This window comes from Octodon degus, unplaced genomic scaffold (assembly GCF_000260255.1).
Source record: "Octodon degus isolate 3935 unplaced genomic scaffold, OctDeg1.0 scaffold00246, whole genome shotgun sequence".
NCBI lineage: Eukaryota > Metazoa > Chordata > Mammalia > Rodentia > Octodontidae > Octodon > Octodon degus.
The window spans coordinates 1,480,672-1,497,399 of NW_004524822.1; the positions used below are offsets into that span (position 1 = coordinate 1,480,672).

The following is a 16,728-nucleotide window of genomic DNA, read 5'->3' on the forward strand; positions in this document are numbered from 1 at the left end:
TAGTCCTGTTTATTCTGGGAGCAAAATAGGGGAAAAGTAAGTTTTAAAAAAACTTGATTGTGCATATTATCTTTCCACTTGTTAGAACTCTTATGGGTTCGAAAATTATATTTGATTAATTTTTTTTTTTTTTTGGTGGAACCAAGGCTTGAACTCAGGTCCTTGCACTTGCCAGGGAAGCGCTTATTCCACTGAGCCATCTCCCTGGCCCCTGTTTGGTTTTCACTATGTGACCCAGGCTGGCCTTGGACTCAACTGATCCTCCTGCCTTAGCCTCCCAAGTGCTGGGATTACAGGTGTGATAAAAATCTAGGGATTTTTATATAGCAAAGCCATGAAGTGAGGCAGGTCTGTGGCGGAAAACATGAGGTGGGACAAAACTAGGGTCCACCAATAAGATTACAAGCATCATTGTTCAGGTGAAGTTGTTTAAACCAGGATCAAATAGGAAAGCGAGTCATATAGCAAGTGGACATGACTTCAGAAAAGTGGCTTTTCCTATAGGGGGTCGGGTTAGTGGCTCTCCTTGGCTTTTTCAAGGTGATTAATAGCTATTTAGAATACCAATCCCTGATGGTTACCCCTGGGGACGCATGTGGCTGAATTTTTTTTTTTTTTTTTTGAGACAGGGTTTCGCTTTAGTTCAGGCTGGCCTTAAACTCACTATATAGCCGAGGCTGGCCTTGACCTTGCAGTGATCTTCCTGCCTCAGCCTCCCAACTAATCAAGAAACTTAATTAAGAAACTAATTTTAATATGAAAATCACTTTCTACAAATTTAAATCCATTATTTGATACATGACTGTATAAAAATTGTACATAATACAGATCACTTTGGGATATATACAGGGCCTGTGCAAAAAATTAGACACACTTCAGGAAAAGAAAAATACTAAATGCCTGCAAGCTAATGGCCACCATTTCTAGCTCTCTTGTAATTACGGAGGCCAAAGCTAACTTGTATTCATCTCCTAAAGTCTCAATACATTTAGTAATTAAAATATTCCTACAAGTTTTTCTTTTCCTGAAGCAAGTACACAGTTTTCTGGCAGGACCTGCATATGTCACTTTCCCCATCAAAATTAGAATATTGTCAGTGAAGCTACAACACAGGTGGAAGAAGGGAAAGCAGGAGGCTCAGGTAAGTTCTTCCAAGTGGGGAGCAGAAATGAACAGTCAGAACCGTCACATGGCAGGAGAGATTAGACAGAAGAGATACAGTTTCTGGGACAATTTACTCAATGCAAATTCAGGAAGAAACTGTACTTGGGATGAAGAAGTTGGGTGAGAGGTGAGAGGCCCTCAGAGGGGACTGGACAGTGGGCAGCGCTGGAAATGCGCAGAGAGAGGGGAAGGGAGGGGAGGAGAAAGAAGGAGCCAGGGAGGAACATTCTACAGGGGGAGCCTGTGGTCATGCATCTGCACAACGCAGGAGGGAAGAGCAGCTGCGGGACAAGAGAATGGAACAGACTGAGAGGCTTTTGTGTGTCAGAGGCAGGCAGTGATTTTCTTCCTTTTCTTCATCATCTCTCCCCTCCCCCATGGGATAATGAGATAACTAAATACTATAGTAGCAAGTCTGGTCTGGGACATTGTCCACACAGGTCAGATAATTGGATGTATTGTGTACTAAATTATGAATAAGCTCATCTTTGCTTTATGCTACTGAACTTCAAAATCATCCTTTATTCTGAAAAGACTATGAACCACCTCGTGAGGCAATTTCAATCATTATCATAATAATATCAGCAGTAGAATTGAATCATATGTAGTTGGCTCTCTAAAATTAATATAAAATTGCTTCAGGGTTAGCTGAGAGGTACCTAATAACTTAGATTATCCTCACGTGAGGACAAATGAAAGCATTCTTATCTTGTCATTTTGAAGAGAGTAGAAAAGTTTTTTTTCCTTTTGCTTTTGTAAAAAAAAAAAAGTGAAGATTGTTTAATACTTATAGGAAAAGTTGAAGAATTTCCAAAAAATTTTACAAACTCTAGGAGGGCTTAATTAAGAAGAGCCCCAGAAATGTCAGCTCTGCAATGTGTTCAGCCTGTTACTTATGGTTGTTTCTTTGTCATTGTGGTCCTCACGAATATATACCAGGATTGGTGGATTTTTATCTGTGCTGTCCCTCACTTTTAAATTTAAGAAGGGGTTGGGCCGGGGAGATAGTTCAGTGGCATAAGTGCCTGTCTGGCAGCCCCAAGGTCCCAAGTTTGATCCCTGGTCCCGCAACAAACAAAACAAAACAAAAGCAGAAACAAAAAAGAGGGGTTATTCTGATTAGAAAAGTAATATGTGGTCACTGTAAAGGATTTGGACAATATGGAAATTTATAATAAATGTAGCTTTTGATTTTGAAAGGGGAACAGCATACAGGATACACAATTAATATACTTATTTTATAATAGTCATTCAAAAAGTCAATTACAAGACAGTGCAGGAAATCTGTACATATACTAAAGACCAAATAATCCACCCGAGGGTCTGGATCCCACGGCAAGGTCCAGCATGAGTCCAGCTTAAGACCTAGAGCCCGCTACTATGCCCTCACGAGTCCAGCTGGAGGCCTAGAGCCATGACAATGTCTCGTGCATTCCTCCTTCACGGATCTGCACTGGGAAGACCCAAAGGCCAGTGGTGGAAGCTAGAAAGTCTATGCCAGCAGGAAGGAGGATCTGTGCCAGAGGCTGAGGGCTCTGCACTGGAGGCAGGAAGCAACACTCAAAGTAAGAACCAGAGCTCTCCTGAAAATTACCACAGCCACCCTTAGCAACAGTGAGGTCCCAAGCTCCTCTGAGACAAGAGCAGCCAAGCTCCTGTCAGGAAAGCCAGCTCGACAAACTCCTTCAGGAGAATGGGCGGTGCACCATCTTCCCCTCCAGAGCCAGGAAGCGATGCTCCACGTGAGGACCAGAGCTCCCTACAGGGAACTGTAGCCATCCTCAGGGACAACAAGGTCCCAAGCTCCTTTGATGATGAGAACAGCTGAGCTCGTCAGGAAAGCCAGCATGACAAGCTCCTCCAAGAGAACCCACAGCTTCCTTAACAGCTTCCCTAACAGCTCCCAACAGCCTCTACTCTTCTTCCCCTCCAGTTCTGCTTCTTATGCTGTGGGAAGCAATCCTGAGGTGGGCCCTGCACACCCAGCGCCAAGCTGCGTGTTACAGCTGGGTGTCATAGGTTGACCACCAGTTGGCGATCCACCACAATAAAGAAAATAAAATCTAGCCCTATAACGAAAAGATAACTACAGTTATCATTATTTTCAGTATTTTATCTCTAAAATTGTATTTAATTGTACAAATAATATATAAATACATGCTTTTTGGAAAAAAAATTAAACCATTGTTCCCCTGCCCTGGCCTCGATGCCAGCGCTCCCTGTTACACCCAAGGTGGGTAAGTTTTGGGGCAATGTGGATTCTGTTAGGCCTTTTTTCTTTCTAACTATGTATATAGGAAATACCATATATAGAGTGACACTGTTGCCCCATGTGTATTTTATAAAGATAGGAAAAAGATAAGGGTGGCACTATAGGCCTATAATTTTTCACTTTCATTCAGTGATATATCTTGGACCCTAGAATAATTATCTATGTCACACTTCCTGCTGCATAGGTTGGAAATGGCTTTATTTAGTGATGCTCTGTCAACAGGAATTGACGTTGTAACCCCATCTTTTTTATTTTGCTGTTACTAATTACAGAATGGTGTGTATCCTTACATATGTATATCTTTCAGGGGAGGTCATTGGACAGTAAGTTTCTGGGTCAGAGGGTATTTACACTTGTTTATATATTTTATCTGTGGTGCTGAGTATCGAACCCAGAACCTCACACATGGTAACCATGCTCTGCCCACTGAACTACACCCCAGTCATATAATTTAATATCAGCTTTATCCACCAAGAACACTTGAAAATGCTAATGATTTGGCTGCTGTTCTGCACTGGACTGTAGTAAAGTTCACTTCATGAAGCCAGGGGCCATTTCTCAATTGTCTTGTCTGGCTATTGATGATATATTCAACAGGTAAGTATTTTTCATTAGAATCAGATATAAAATAATGATGTTATTACATCATTTCCTAGAAAAAAGATGTGATTGAAAGAAGCCATCATAACCTTTGGGGAACTTATTTTACTTTTTTTTTTTTTTTTGAGACAGGCTCTTACTCAAGGCTGACCTTGAACTTTCCAGGATTCTCCTGTCTCAGCCTAGGTGCCAGGATTACAGGCACTTGTTGGGCTTCATAAAATGGTGGGCTCTGGATATGATCGCTGAAACACTCCCAAGTAACCAGTATGCTTATGTGGCCTCTGTTGTATGTTATCAGTCAGAGCTGAAAGAAACACAGTCAGACTGGATTAATATAGCCTCAGAGGTCTCAGGAGCTTAGTACCACTCTCTAAGTGAGTCTTGAGTCATTGAATCTTCTCACATTTACTAAAGGCTACAAACAGGCTAGGGAATGTACATAAGTAATTTTGTGAATACAAACTTTTATCTCTATTGCTTTCTGGCATTCACCAAACTCTAAGTTCACACAATGCCAGCTGATAACATCCCAGGTGAAGGATCAGAGAACAGACAGGGCATCTCCTGGAAAGGCTGTTACCTGTGGCCTTGTATCACAGATTGCCAGAATTTACAAGAGACTACAGGTCTCCTTGGGCCCTGTTTCTTGCTCTTTGCTCCTTGGGGATATCAGGCTTCTGTCTCATATCATTACAAGCCTCACTTAGGAAATGTGGCTGTGGCAGTTGAAGTGGAAAAGCCTCCGTGACTCCTGAGGTGGACTGTATGGGCATGGCTCTGTGGTAAATGCCTTCATTAAGCTTGTCAGGCTTTCTCCCCTGGAGTACACATCTCCCTTAGACGTGAGTGATTGGCAAACACTGGCCACTCGTTGTTCAGCACCCAGAAGGTCTCGTCTGGCATTTGTGGAGTGCAGTGCTTGTTGTCGGGTGCTCCTGAGAGTTTCACACAGTAGCCACTGACAGGTGAGCAGTCTCTCGTAGTCACTGTGGTGTTACTGCTTTGTCCCCTGAGAAGTATTTCAGGAAATTCTCCTTCATACAATGTCTTTCACAGTTCTTCAAAAACCAATATTTCTCTCATGTGTCTTTCACAAAGACCACAGGATTGGAACTGTCACAGAGGTGGATGTGGGCTCTGTCCAGGCTGAGGAAAAGTTCTTGAAGGCAGTTCACAAGGCAAGGGGAGGACAGAGGTCACATGTAGTGACTACAATCTGCACCATGTCTGTTCTGCATGTAGGTTCATTCGGCTCATGGGTTTAGGAAATGGTTTCATTGTCAAACTTCAAAAGCTAGGAAAATTTTCTTCAGAAATTCTGGATATATGCCTTATCTTGAAAAACTGGAATTATTTTGATAGGCTGGAATCCATATTTATCTGTCTGTCTGTCTGTTTATTTATTTATTTATTTAGGCTGGCCTTGAACTCACAGCGCTTCTCTTTCTTCAGCCTCCCAAATCACGCAGGGATCACAGGCACACATCACCACACCCTGTTGGGCCCACATTTCTGCACTAGTGGCCAGCAGCGCAGCTGATGGCTGGTCCCTTGTGTGGGAGTGGGGCATTCCCTGACCTCTACTGTCTCATCTCTTGGCTTCTGTGAATGTCCTCTAAGGCCCCAGGACAGAGGGTGAGGTTGTGTAAAAGGCTGATGGAGTTGCTGCGAAGGGAGATTGCCTTTTACAGTTGATCTCTGCTGAACACACGGGACATTGTCACAGCCTGGAGACAGGACAATGAAAATTGTCTTGTTCTTTGTTCCTTCAGGTTCTGGGCAAAGGTCAGATAGCATCTGAGTTATGTAAAGAGAATTTTATTTAATTTATTTATTTATTTATTTTAGCATCTGGCTTTTTTATTGGCTGCTTGTTTTTTCAAGCCCAGCATTTTAAAAGTCACCTGAGGTGGTAGTCAAGAAGTGGAGGTAGGGACGGGCAGAATGGTCACTTGGGAGGAGGGTGCCAGCATGGCAATGACAGGTCCTTCACATGTAGTACCAGGCAAAGAGTCCAGCAGCCAGGGCCACACTGGCAGCCAGAATTAACTGGAGGCTGGGCTTCCTCAGTACACTCATGGCTGTCCGGAAAGGGCACTTGTTGCCTCCCAGGGCACCTTTGTCTTGTTGAGCAGTATAGAAGGGGCATTTAAGGATGTCTCCCTTTCCATCATGTACAGGGAAGCCATCTTCCAGGGTGTCTCTGGCCAGCATGGAGCCAGCCTGGTCCAGTTCATCAAATATCTGCATGTTGTACTCAAAGGCCTTGTTAGCTTCCTCCACGATCTTCTCTTTGGTCTTCAGGCTCAGATCCAGGGCATTCATCCTGGCCAGGTAGAACTGCTTGAACTGCTGGGCATTGTCCACATTCTCAAACTGGTAGAACTGGGTCCCTTCCCTGTGCTGGGGAGCTTTAAGGCCCACTGGGTCACTTTCTTTAGCACCTGTCCCCTTTTAAGGTTTCCCATATAGCGGGTATATGCATGGGCCACAAGCAACTCTGGCTCATTTTGACCCACATAGTGGATCCATTCCACATACTTCTGGGTAGCCTCAGAGCACATCATCTGCTGCTCCCAGTTTTCACCAAAGAAATATTCCATATCCTTCATCAGTACCTCCTTCCGGTGCAGCTCCATAGGGAAGTACAAGGGGGCAAAAGCTGAATGGTCCTTGTTTTGGTCCATTTCCTCCTCAAGGGCCGAGTATGTGAAGTAAAGTGCAGTTGTGGCCAGCTTAAATAGTTCCTTCTTAATGTTGCCTTTCAAAAAGTCCTTGACAAACTGGGTATTTTCTGCCCAGTCATGTGCTTCCTTGGTCTCTTCCTTCAGGAGCTCAGATAGGTCAGGCATTCTGATATAGTTTTCCTTGTCTGGGGCCACAAGGTTCTTTCTCTCCAACTCATCTACCCCTTCAGAAGTCTCTACTTCTGCTGACATTGCTGCCAAGTGGTTCTTGCTACCCTTCTCTGGTTCGGCAACAGGCCCGTGCCACTAGTTGGTCAAGTACCCTAGTAAGCTTGCCAGTCAGCTACTCCCTCAGCCGCCACTCAAGAGAATATTTTAAGTAGTAAAGATCAACCTCTCTCCTTCTTCCCTCCCTCTCCCTCCCTCTCTCCCTTCCTTTCTTCCCTTCTCATCCTCTTCCCTTTATTTTTCTTCAGTGCTGGGGACTGAATTCAGGTTCTCTCTCATGTTCTCCTCCCTTGAGCAATACTTTTAGCCCCCTATTGTTCTCATAATAGATGGAGTCTTGCTGTGCTGCCCAGGTGGCCAAAGGCCACTTCTTAAATGCCAGATGTCACTACCACACTGAGGAGCTGCATTAGTAGTTTCTTCACTTCCTCCTGGCTCTTTGAAATTTGAGAACAAGACTGGAATGATGTGAACCCAAGACATTTCTGGGTAGCATTTCCAACATATCTGAAACACAAAACTTTTTCAGTTTTTGCGCAGCTGCACAGAAAGGTATATTTAACTTCCTTTGTATTTTTGTCTTTTACGGGGACTCTGCCAGGAAATCTATGATCATCTCTTGGAAGCCCCAGTCACTCGGGAACAATTAAACCACTACCGGAATGTGGCTGAAAATGTTGGAAGTGAACTTGCAGCAACTTTGGTCAAATTCGAATGTGCTCGGTCTGAGGTAAGAGCGCCTATCTTCACTGCTCAAAAATGGTTCTTTCTAGCATCTTATAGGGTGATGTGGGTGGTGGTGGGGTGGGGTGGGTTCTAAATGGGACTGTGGGACCCAGTTTGGGCAAGTTTATACCTATCCTCTTGTGTGCATGTTTTCTCAAATTCCTGCTAAAAGCAAGGGGATATGGCCTGTATTTTTTGGCCTCAGGGAAGTTCTGCAGCTCTGAGTGACCTGGGGACAGCTGAAGACTTTGGGTTGAGGCTGAATGGGCTTGGGAGACTTCCAGATTCTCTGGGAAAATCTTCCTGAATGAGGATCACTTGCCGTTGGGAGTTGTTAGGTGGGAACCCAGGCTGGCTGAGGAAATTGTAGTGCGATGTTTGTGCTCCAGCTCCCTTGGGCTAGATCAGACCTGGATGGAGTCTCCCGAGTCTCCCTAGACTTACTGTGCTCACAGGGCCATGGGACCAGGTGCCTCAGCTGGCCCGGAAGGTAACTTGGAATGTCGTGGAAGTTGTGAGGACCCCACTGAGTGATGACCCCAAAGATGTAATGGCCACAGAACTTACAAAAATCACAATGTTTCCTTTGGATAAATGCTGTAAGGGATTTTCCTTTGCTCTTTTATTTTTCCCAGAAATCTGAATATTATCTTTTTTGGATAAGACCACCCACAATTATGGTCTATAGAAATATAGTAAAATACTGAGTAGTTTGTATTTCCTTGGGAAACAGTGGTGGCCAAGAACTCAGAGTGTGGCTTTTGGCTTCCTTGAATCACTGTTTATAAGCAGCAGCGCTGATATAGAAAATGCGTTAGCACTGCAAAATACTTCATGGCTTTCTGTAGTACCCACCACAAATATTGCCTGGATGAGACCAAATCACCCCGAGACATTGCTCAATTGGTTTTGAAAAAGACAGAACGTAAAGCCCACTCTTAAGGCAAAATTTCCTCTTTGGTAATGCACACAAATATTCAAAAAGAAAAATAAAGTTGGCTTATGGCATGAATAAAAGTTAAGACTTTAAATTCTGGTTTTGAATTTCTTAAAAGTATCCCAAATAGCCCATTGTTAAATTCCTTCCCCCCTTTATTACACTTCTCTCCTGCTAGCTTCAAGACCTCCGTTCCAAGATGCTTTCTAAAGAAGTTTGCTGTCAAGAGCTGAAGGCTGAAATGGAGAGCTGCAAAGAAAACATTGCCAGGAAATCGTCTCTTCTCTCCTCACTGAGAGACAGAGTTCAGGAACTCAAAGAGGAAGCAGCAGCTCTTGCCACTTCAAAAATCAGAACAGAAGTCACGGCGCGCTCAGCAATCAAGGAGAACCAAGAATTAATGAGGAAAATTGCAGAGCTGGAGGAGAAATTACAGTAAGGATAGTGCAATGTGTTTCTCTGTTTGTTGGCAGTTATGCCAGCTTATGCAGTGTGCAAGATTCGTCTTTGCACACACTCTGATTTGCATCATGTGGCCGTAAAAGTCAAGCTGGAAAAAACCCCATTAATCTCAAATACCTTTGGAGTCTTGAGAACTTCCCCCGACCTCATTTCCCTGCAACAGTGGGCATCTCAGCACACAGAATTGTCCCAAGTGTGGTTGCGTCTATGGATTAGGGCTGCAAGTGCATATTACATGCATAATTTGAGGATTTCCTCTAAGTAGAGGTTTAATGCTCTAGTGACAGGGCAGCCCTCCGAGGGATGCATTTATTCAGAAGTTAGTTATAAAAATACTTGAAAGTCAGGGCACGCTGAACCTTCCTCATCGGGTTTACTGCCACTTCAGGTAGAAATTCATGGAGCCCAGGCTTTCCTACTTAATTCTGATGAAGGACGAGTATGGAGACAAAATTCAGAACTGACAGGTCCTCAGATATATATTAAGAATTCTATGTATGACTTAACTATCTCTCTTAATATGTACTTTATTTTACTTATCCCTCCCGTCTTTTGTTTGGTCTTTTTTGAGGCAGGGTCTTGCTATGCAGTTGAGGCTGGCCTTGAGCTCACTTTGTATCCCAGGCTGCTCTTGAACTTGCAATGACCCTCCTGCTTCAGCCTCTCAAGTGCTGGGATTCCAGGGCTGTGCCACCACTCCCAGCTTATTTATCCCATCTTAAAAAATGATAAACCAGCCTTCCTGGTGCCTGCCCTCCTGCTCTCCTCAAACGTATGTATGAGCTCCCTCTCTCCAGTTTCTTTGCTCTCTCTCTTTTGGGCTCTGTGAGAGCAGCTTACTGAGGTCACCAGTGCAGCACAGTGCCAGATACGTGGCCAGCCTCCCCTACCTGACGGCCGGCTGCGTCAGGCATGGTGATCTCCCTTCTTGCACCACTTGCTTTCGTTGGTTTCCAGGTCATGGTGCATGACCAGTCTATGTCCTCCATGTCTAGCTAGTTTCTTCTACAGTTTTTCTCATTCTTTCAGCTTCTAATTATCGGACTGGGTCTCAGTTACTTTTCTCCTTTTTTATTTTTATTTTATTTATTTATTTATTTATTTATACTTTTCTCCATGCTGAGACAAAAAATACCCAACAGCCAAAGTGAAAGGGGCAAAGGTTTATTTAGCTCACAGTTTGTGGGGGCTTCAGTCTCTTGCTGGCTGGCTCCAAGGCAAGGTGGCCTATGGCAGAGGGCAGCAGTTCAGGATGGTGGAAGACAGCAAAAATGATGCAGGGGAGGGAACAAGTCTCCTTCTTCTGCTTTTATCATGTGCAGTCTACAGGGACTAGGCCTGGATCAGAGGACCGATGTAGCAGTCACCCACCCTGAATCTCAGCATTGAACTGTGAGCCAATCATAAACTCTAGATTCAGCTACCTCTGCAAAAGCCCTATCTAAAAGTGTGTGAGGCTTTGCGGGAACATCCAGACACAAAGCAGAAGAGACTGGCTCAAGTCCAGGTCTTTGAATCTCTTCTCTTTTTATGTCATTTAGTCTCATGGCTTTCAGAGTGATCTGAGGCTGGCGAGATAGCTCAGCAGACTAAAGTGCCTGCTAAGGCAAGCTTAGGCAAGCACAGGGAGTGTGGAAGCACAGGAATTGTGGTTTGATCACTGGCACTGACATAGGGGAAGTGAAATTCCTGACCTGACCTAGATGAGTTTGTGTTCTCTAAAACCGAAGAATGAATTTTAGGAACAAACGGAGGTTGAGAGTAGAATATTTATTGGGAAAGAAAGCTTCTGTCTGAGAGGGACAGAAGGGGGGCCTGAGCGGGTTGCCCAGGAAGCTGTCTCTTCCAGGTTATTTTTATAGGGCAAAACCATGCTGGGCTAAGGTGGAGAAAATGGGAACTCACTTAGGTGCATGTGGGGTGGCTGACAAAACTATGGTCAACCAATTACAAGCACCATTACTCAGGTAAAACTGATTAAGTACAGGACCAAATGGGGAAGGGAGTCATGTAGCAAGCAGGCATGAATGTAGAACAGGACCTTGTCTGGTAGCCATCCAGTAGTAGTCGGCTTAATGATTCTTCCTGGCTTCCTCAGGGTGATGATCAATCCCGGATGCTAATCTTTAAGGAGACCAGCATTTGTTTGCTCTTTGGTCTTTAGGTCTGGCTCACAGCAGGAGCGTCTGTCCTTCCCACAGTTGTAAGGTATCTTGTCTTCTGTGTTATCTCCTTTGAGACTGTCTGACTGCCTATAATACTTTTATCTCACTCGGCTGCCTGCAACAGCACTGCCCCCAGGGCGGGCTGAGCCAGCTAGAGTCCAGGCGTAGTGGTGTATGCCCGTAATCCCAGTGCTGGGGATGCTGAAATAAGGAGGCTCACAAGTCTGAGCTCTGTAGTAAGACCCTGCAACAACTACATACATTTTTTAAAAAAAGTTATCAGAATGCAGTTGACATTCACAATTCTCTTATCTAGTGTAGGCCTCTTTCCAGAACTCAAGTCTATAAATCTTACTGCCTAGTGGACATTTCCATGTAATTATTAGCAAGCATCTCTGTAAATTATAAATTTAGCCCCTGGTGTTCCCACTAAATCCTCCTATGTGTTCCCTTAGCTCCTTTAATGATAAATCTTCTGTTCTTTTGATCAGGTAAAATTTTTTGCTATAAGTTTTGGTTCTCTTTTCTTTTCATACTAATGCTTGGTTATCAAATGTAATCAATCATACGTATCTTCAAATTAAATCTAATTTTTGGCTGTTATGCATTGTTACCCCATGGCCATGATCATTTCTCATCTAGATTATCACAATAAGTATTTGTTTTGAATTTTAGTGACAAATTTGCCTTGGTCCTTTTGGACTACTATGAAAAATACCATAGACTGAGTGGCTTAAACAGTAGATATTTATTCCTTATAGTTTACAGGAAAGTCCAAGACCAAGGCACTGGCGGATGTGTTTCCTGGCAGGAGCCACTTCCTGGTGTGCAAATGCATGGCTTCTTGTATCTTCCCTTGGTGGAGAGAGATCACCTCCTTCATGTTTCTTCCTAAAAGGGCACCCACCTCGCTCATGAAGGCTCCACCCTCATCACTTAATCAGCTCTCAAAGGCCCCAGCTACAGACATTGCCACCTTGGGGATTAAGGTTTCAACATCTGGGTTCTGGGGTGACAGAAACATTTAGTGCATAGCAGTGCTTTTCTTGCTTTTGCCTGTACCCCATATAGCCAGAGCAACCCTGTTAAGAAACACACTTAATCATGCTAATCTTAGATCAGAGCCCTCCAGTGACCTCTGTTCTCACTTAGTGTAAAGCATGTGGATTTCCATGACCTAAACGGTTCCTCCTAATCTGGTTTTATTACTTTCTCTCCCTTACTTTGTTCATTCCAGATAACTAGCTTCTTTGGTGCTTCTTGAACCACAAAATCTTTGTACCTGCTGGTCCCTCTTCCTGAAAGGCTTTTTCCCAGATATTGTACAATTTCCCTGCTTCCTTTAGATTTTCACTCAGAACACCTTCCTTCTGAGGCCCTTCAGAAAGCCACAGCTAAATTTTTACCCCTTAATATGTCTTACCCCTTTTTCTTTTAAATCTTTTTAGTCATTTTATAGCATACTGTATGAGGTACATGTATTAACATATTGATCAGTACCCATTGTATTGGTCAAGTTGCCCATGGCTGAGATAGAATATTCAATACTCACAACTTTATGAACAAAGGGTATATTCTGGCTCACAGTTTCAGAAGTTGCAGATCACGGGCAACTATTTCCAAGACAGGGACATCATGGGGAAGGGTTTGGCACAGGAAGGCTACAGAACTCATGGCGTGGAGGAAGTAGAGGGCACAGGAAGAGCAGTGAGGGAAGGACCAGGGGCCAGATGGGTCCCAAGGACAAGTCCTTATGACCCACCAAATATACCGGAAGTGCACTTTAATAATCTCTCAAGTTGTCTCTCAAGTCAATCAAATTAACAGTCGAGGATAACTGTCACATTCATCTTTCCAGCTAGAGCACGAGTCCATGAGCACGAGGGTTTTATAGGTCTGGTTTGCTGTTGCTTGCTTAGCACCTTTAGTGAGGCCTGCTGCATAGTAGGTACCCAGCCAGTCTTTGCCAAAGAAATGAGAAATGAACATGATACATACTTATTGTGAATTTTTAAATACAATAAATTGTCCAGAGGGACTTTAAAATGACCCACAACCTTACCATAGAAAAGCTATAATGAACATTTTGAAACAGATTTTTAGATCATTTAGCCCAAATGTCATTATGTATTGTACTATTTTTACTGAAAAATATGTTGTAGATATTTTCAGTTTATAATTTTTAATGGCCCATTATATTTCATTTATGAAATAATTAATTTAAGCAATTCCTTCACTGTTTCCTATATACACTTAGGTTTGTTCCATTAAAAATTTATTATAAGGCAAGTTGTCAGGAATACTCACAAGCCCTTATCTTTTCACACTGAGATGATTGTGTCTAGGGTTGGTTCCTGCAGCTTCGCTGAGTCAGGTGATGTTATAGTTTGTATGTAGTTGTCCCCCCAAAGCCTCAGGTAGATCATGGGGCTGTAGCTGCTTGAGGACCAACAGGTGGCTCGAGGGGTGGGGCCAGAGGACCGGGCGGGGCTTGAGGGGCGGGGCTTGAGGGCGGGGCCAGAGAGGTGCGAACCATGACACAGCATGGCCTCCCTACTCCTCCCCCCAGGCCTGGTGGCCTTTCCTAGAGGTCTGGAGCGGATCTTCCTGGACAGGGCAGCGCCCCAGCCTGTCTTCCGACCCTGTAACATGGGACAGCGGTGTCTCGAGGTCTTGCTATGTAATTTAATCTGCTTTAAACTATGCAACCTCCAGTAACTGTGAGCTAAATAAACCTTTCTTTCCCTAAGCTCGAGTTTCGGGTATTTGTCCCAGCAACGAGAAGAATAATATAGGTGACATGTGAGTAGGTGTGGACATAGTTTAACAGACACCTTGGCAATGAGAAAGACTGAAATCTTGGCGGTAGAGTAGGGGGTCAATAATATCTATAAATTAGATAGAACTATAGCATTAACTGTATCTTTCATGAACCCAAAAGGCAAAAAAATGTGACCTTTCTTGAGCAGTGGACAAGGGAACATAAATATATTAATATTAGTCCTGTATTATTGTACTTAAAAAAACCTTAAGCATTGGGATTTGAACCCAGGGCCTCGTTGCATGCTAGGCACGAACTCTACCACTGAGCTACATTATCTTCCTTTTTTATTGCATTTTGCTAAGTGAGCTCAGTCAGCCTTGGACTAGCGATCCTCCTGCCTCAGCCTCCATCATAGCTGGAACCCCAGATGTACCCCTCTACACTGGGCTTGTTATGCTTTTTACTAAATGGAAATATGATAAGCTTATGAGTCTATGCAATTATGGGCTTTGTTAATTTTTGAACAGAGTGAAAAGAACTGCAGTAAACACTCAACATGGTCAAAAGGCAAAGCAATAATCATGTTTATTATCTACAGTACTGAAAAAAATGATTCCAAATTACTGAAATCATTCTAATTACCTTTAAATTATGTCCATTTTTTTGATGATCTCCTAATCTTTAACATTTAAAGTACTGAAAACAGTTTCCAGTATTTCAACAAACCTGAGATTTAAAATAAAATATTCAGAACAACAACAACAAAAAATCTTGGTTTTTCCTCGGCTAGCATTTCCAGGACTCTTTAAGGATATGGGGTGTGTGAGAACCAATGATGGTTTCTGCTGGTGGGGAAACACCCCTCCTTCCCTGAGGTGGGAACATCCGTGTCTTCTGTGTATTGTACCATAGGGACACTTGGCCAGGAGCCAGGAGCTTCACGGATCACTGGGTAAGGTCTCAACGGTGAGGGGAGCTTGGTCCTCTAGAACTGAAACAGTGGGACTCTCCTTCCCCATGTGAGTCTCAGCTGTGTGGGCTGTGACTGTGCACAGGACCTGGAGCTGCCCCTCGCTCTACCAGGTAAAGAATCTGTCTCCTCTCCCGTTGCTAGGTGTGGGATACCACGAGGATAGAGTGTAGGGTTCTGTGTTAGTTTCCTGAGCAGTGCGTGTTTGGTGTCAAACCCTGACTCATCTGTTACTGCCTTGTAGAAAGTGTGCAGAGGAAAGCGAGGAGAGGAAGAAGCAAGTCTCGGAGAACTGCAGGAAGCACTCGGAACTTCTAACTCAGCTTTGGGATTGCCTGGACCCAGACGGGAAGGACCAGGAGGCGTCAGAGGCAGAGCTCATTCTAAAGGTGTTTGTATGCATAGTAAAAGGACCATAGCCACAGGCTCATGCTGATGGGGCCACAGAGGGGCGTTGGGGTCGGCGGTGGCCGGAGACCAGGACAGGGGCCCAAGTGGAGCACTAATCAATTAGCCTGAGGCCAATCGTATCATTTTGGAGAGATGCAATTTAAGATTGTTCCTGATAGGTTTTCAATGGTGTCACAGCAGAGAAGCAGGCAGAAGGAAAAAGGGAGAGAGGCTTTATTATAAAGGGAACATAAGGAATTCTCTTTATCTGAACAAAGGGAGGCTGAGGCTTTTATGGCCTTTTTCCAGGGCTGGGGCTTGAGGGGGATGTTTAGACAGACCTGAGGAGCTGACTGGGGCCTTCCTTGAGGTGGCGGGAAAGGTGAAAGGAGCTTGCATCCTGGGCTGAGTTGGAGAAGAAGCAGGGAGGTGGTCTCTGGGAAGATAAGCTGTTGTTTTACAGGCGTCAGCCGTATTAGATGACCACCAAATTATTCATCAATTCATACAAGGGCCATAACCTGTCACTTCCTAGTATTATTTGAGATCAGTTACTCTCCAAAAAGAGTTATTTTGTCTAAAATATACTCAGGTTGTCAAATATAATTAAGTATTCATCTCAATGACATGTTTTAGGGCAGTTTTTTTCCTTTTAGTCACACACACACACACACACACACACACACACACACACACACACACCAGGCATGTGTCAATTATATTTACTGGCTATAAAGTTAAGATTAGTTCTAAAGTACTTTTAAAAGTTTACATTAAAGCCAAATATTAAAAATCCTATTTTAATGGTGATTATCATTAAAATGAAAGTTAATGAAATGGACTGAATAACTCCCTTAGCCCCCGGTGATCCATTAGGGCCTATGGAAAGATTTGAATGCGTCTGGCATTTTTGCTCATTTTACAAAGTCATTGTTGGGACACCACGGCCTCCACCTGTAATCTCCACTCTAGGGAGGCTGAGACAGGAGGGTCAAAAGTTTATGGCCAGCCTGGTCTCGAAAAAAGAAAAGACAAAACAATCTTTCACTTTTCCCCCCAGTGCTGGGGATCAAGCCCAGGGCCTCCCGCACAGCTGAACAAGTGCTCCACCCCTGAGCCACACCTGCAGTCCCTCCTGGGGCTGCTCTTAAAAAACTGTCTTTCAGGCCTCTGCTAATCAGTTCCCTCAGGTGCTCTACAAGCTGCAAGAAGATTTTATTTTCTTTTTTTTTTTTTTCTTTTTTTTTTCCAAAGCTTTATTGACAAACAGATAGCAATGAGACAGTTGCGAATCAAATTGGAAGTATAGTTTCAACAAATAATACACTGCATATATTCTTCTTAGTGATTAATTGCTGTA

At 43.7% G+C, this 16,728-nt stretch overlaps 1 protein-coding gene and 1 pseudogene across 1 annotated transcript in view; one reads left to right on the forward strand and one right to left on the reverse strand.

Moving 5' to 3' along the window:
• Ccdc170 (coiled-coil domain containing 170) overlaps positions 1 to 16,728 on the forward strand; it is a 141,712-nt gene that overhangs the window by 24,573 nt on the left and 100,411 nt on the right. Inside the window, exons 2-4 of the mRNA XM_023706237.1 lie at positions 7,556 to 7,684; positions 8,796 to 9,052; positions 15,223 to 15,367. Of these exons, the coding sequence (XP_023562005.1) occupies positions 7,556 to 7,684; positions 8,796 to 9,052; positions 15,223 to 15,367 (531 nt within the window). The remainder of the gene's footprint in view (positions 1 to 7,555; positions 7,685 to 8,795; positions 9,053 to 15,222; positions 15,368 to 16,728) is intronic.
• LOC101590705 lies at positions 5,888 to 7,047 on the reverse strand (annotated as a pseudogene).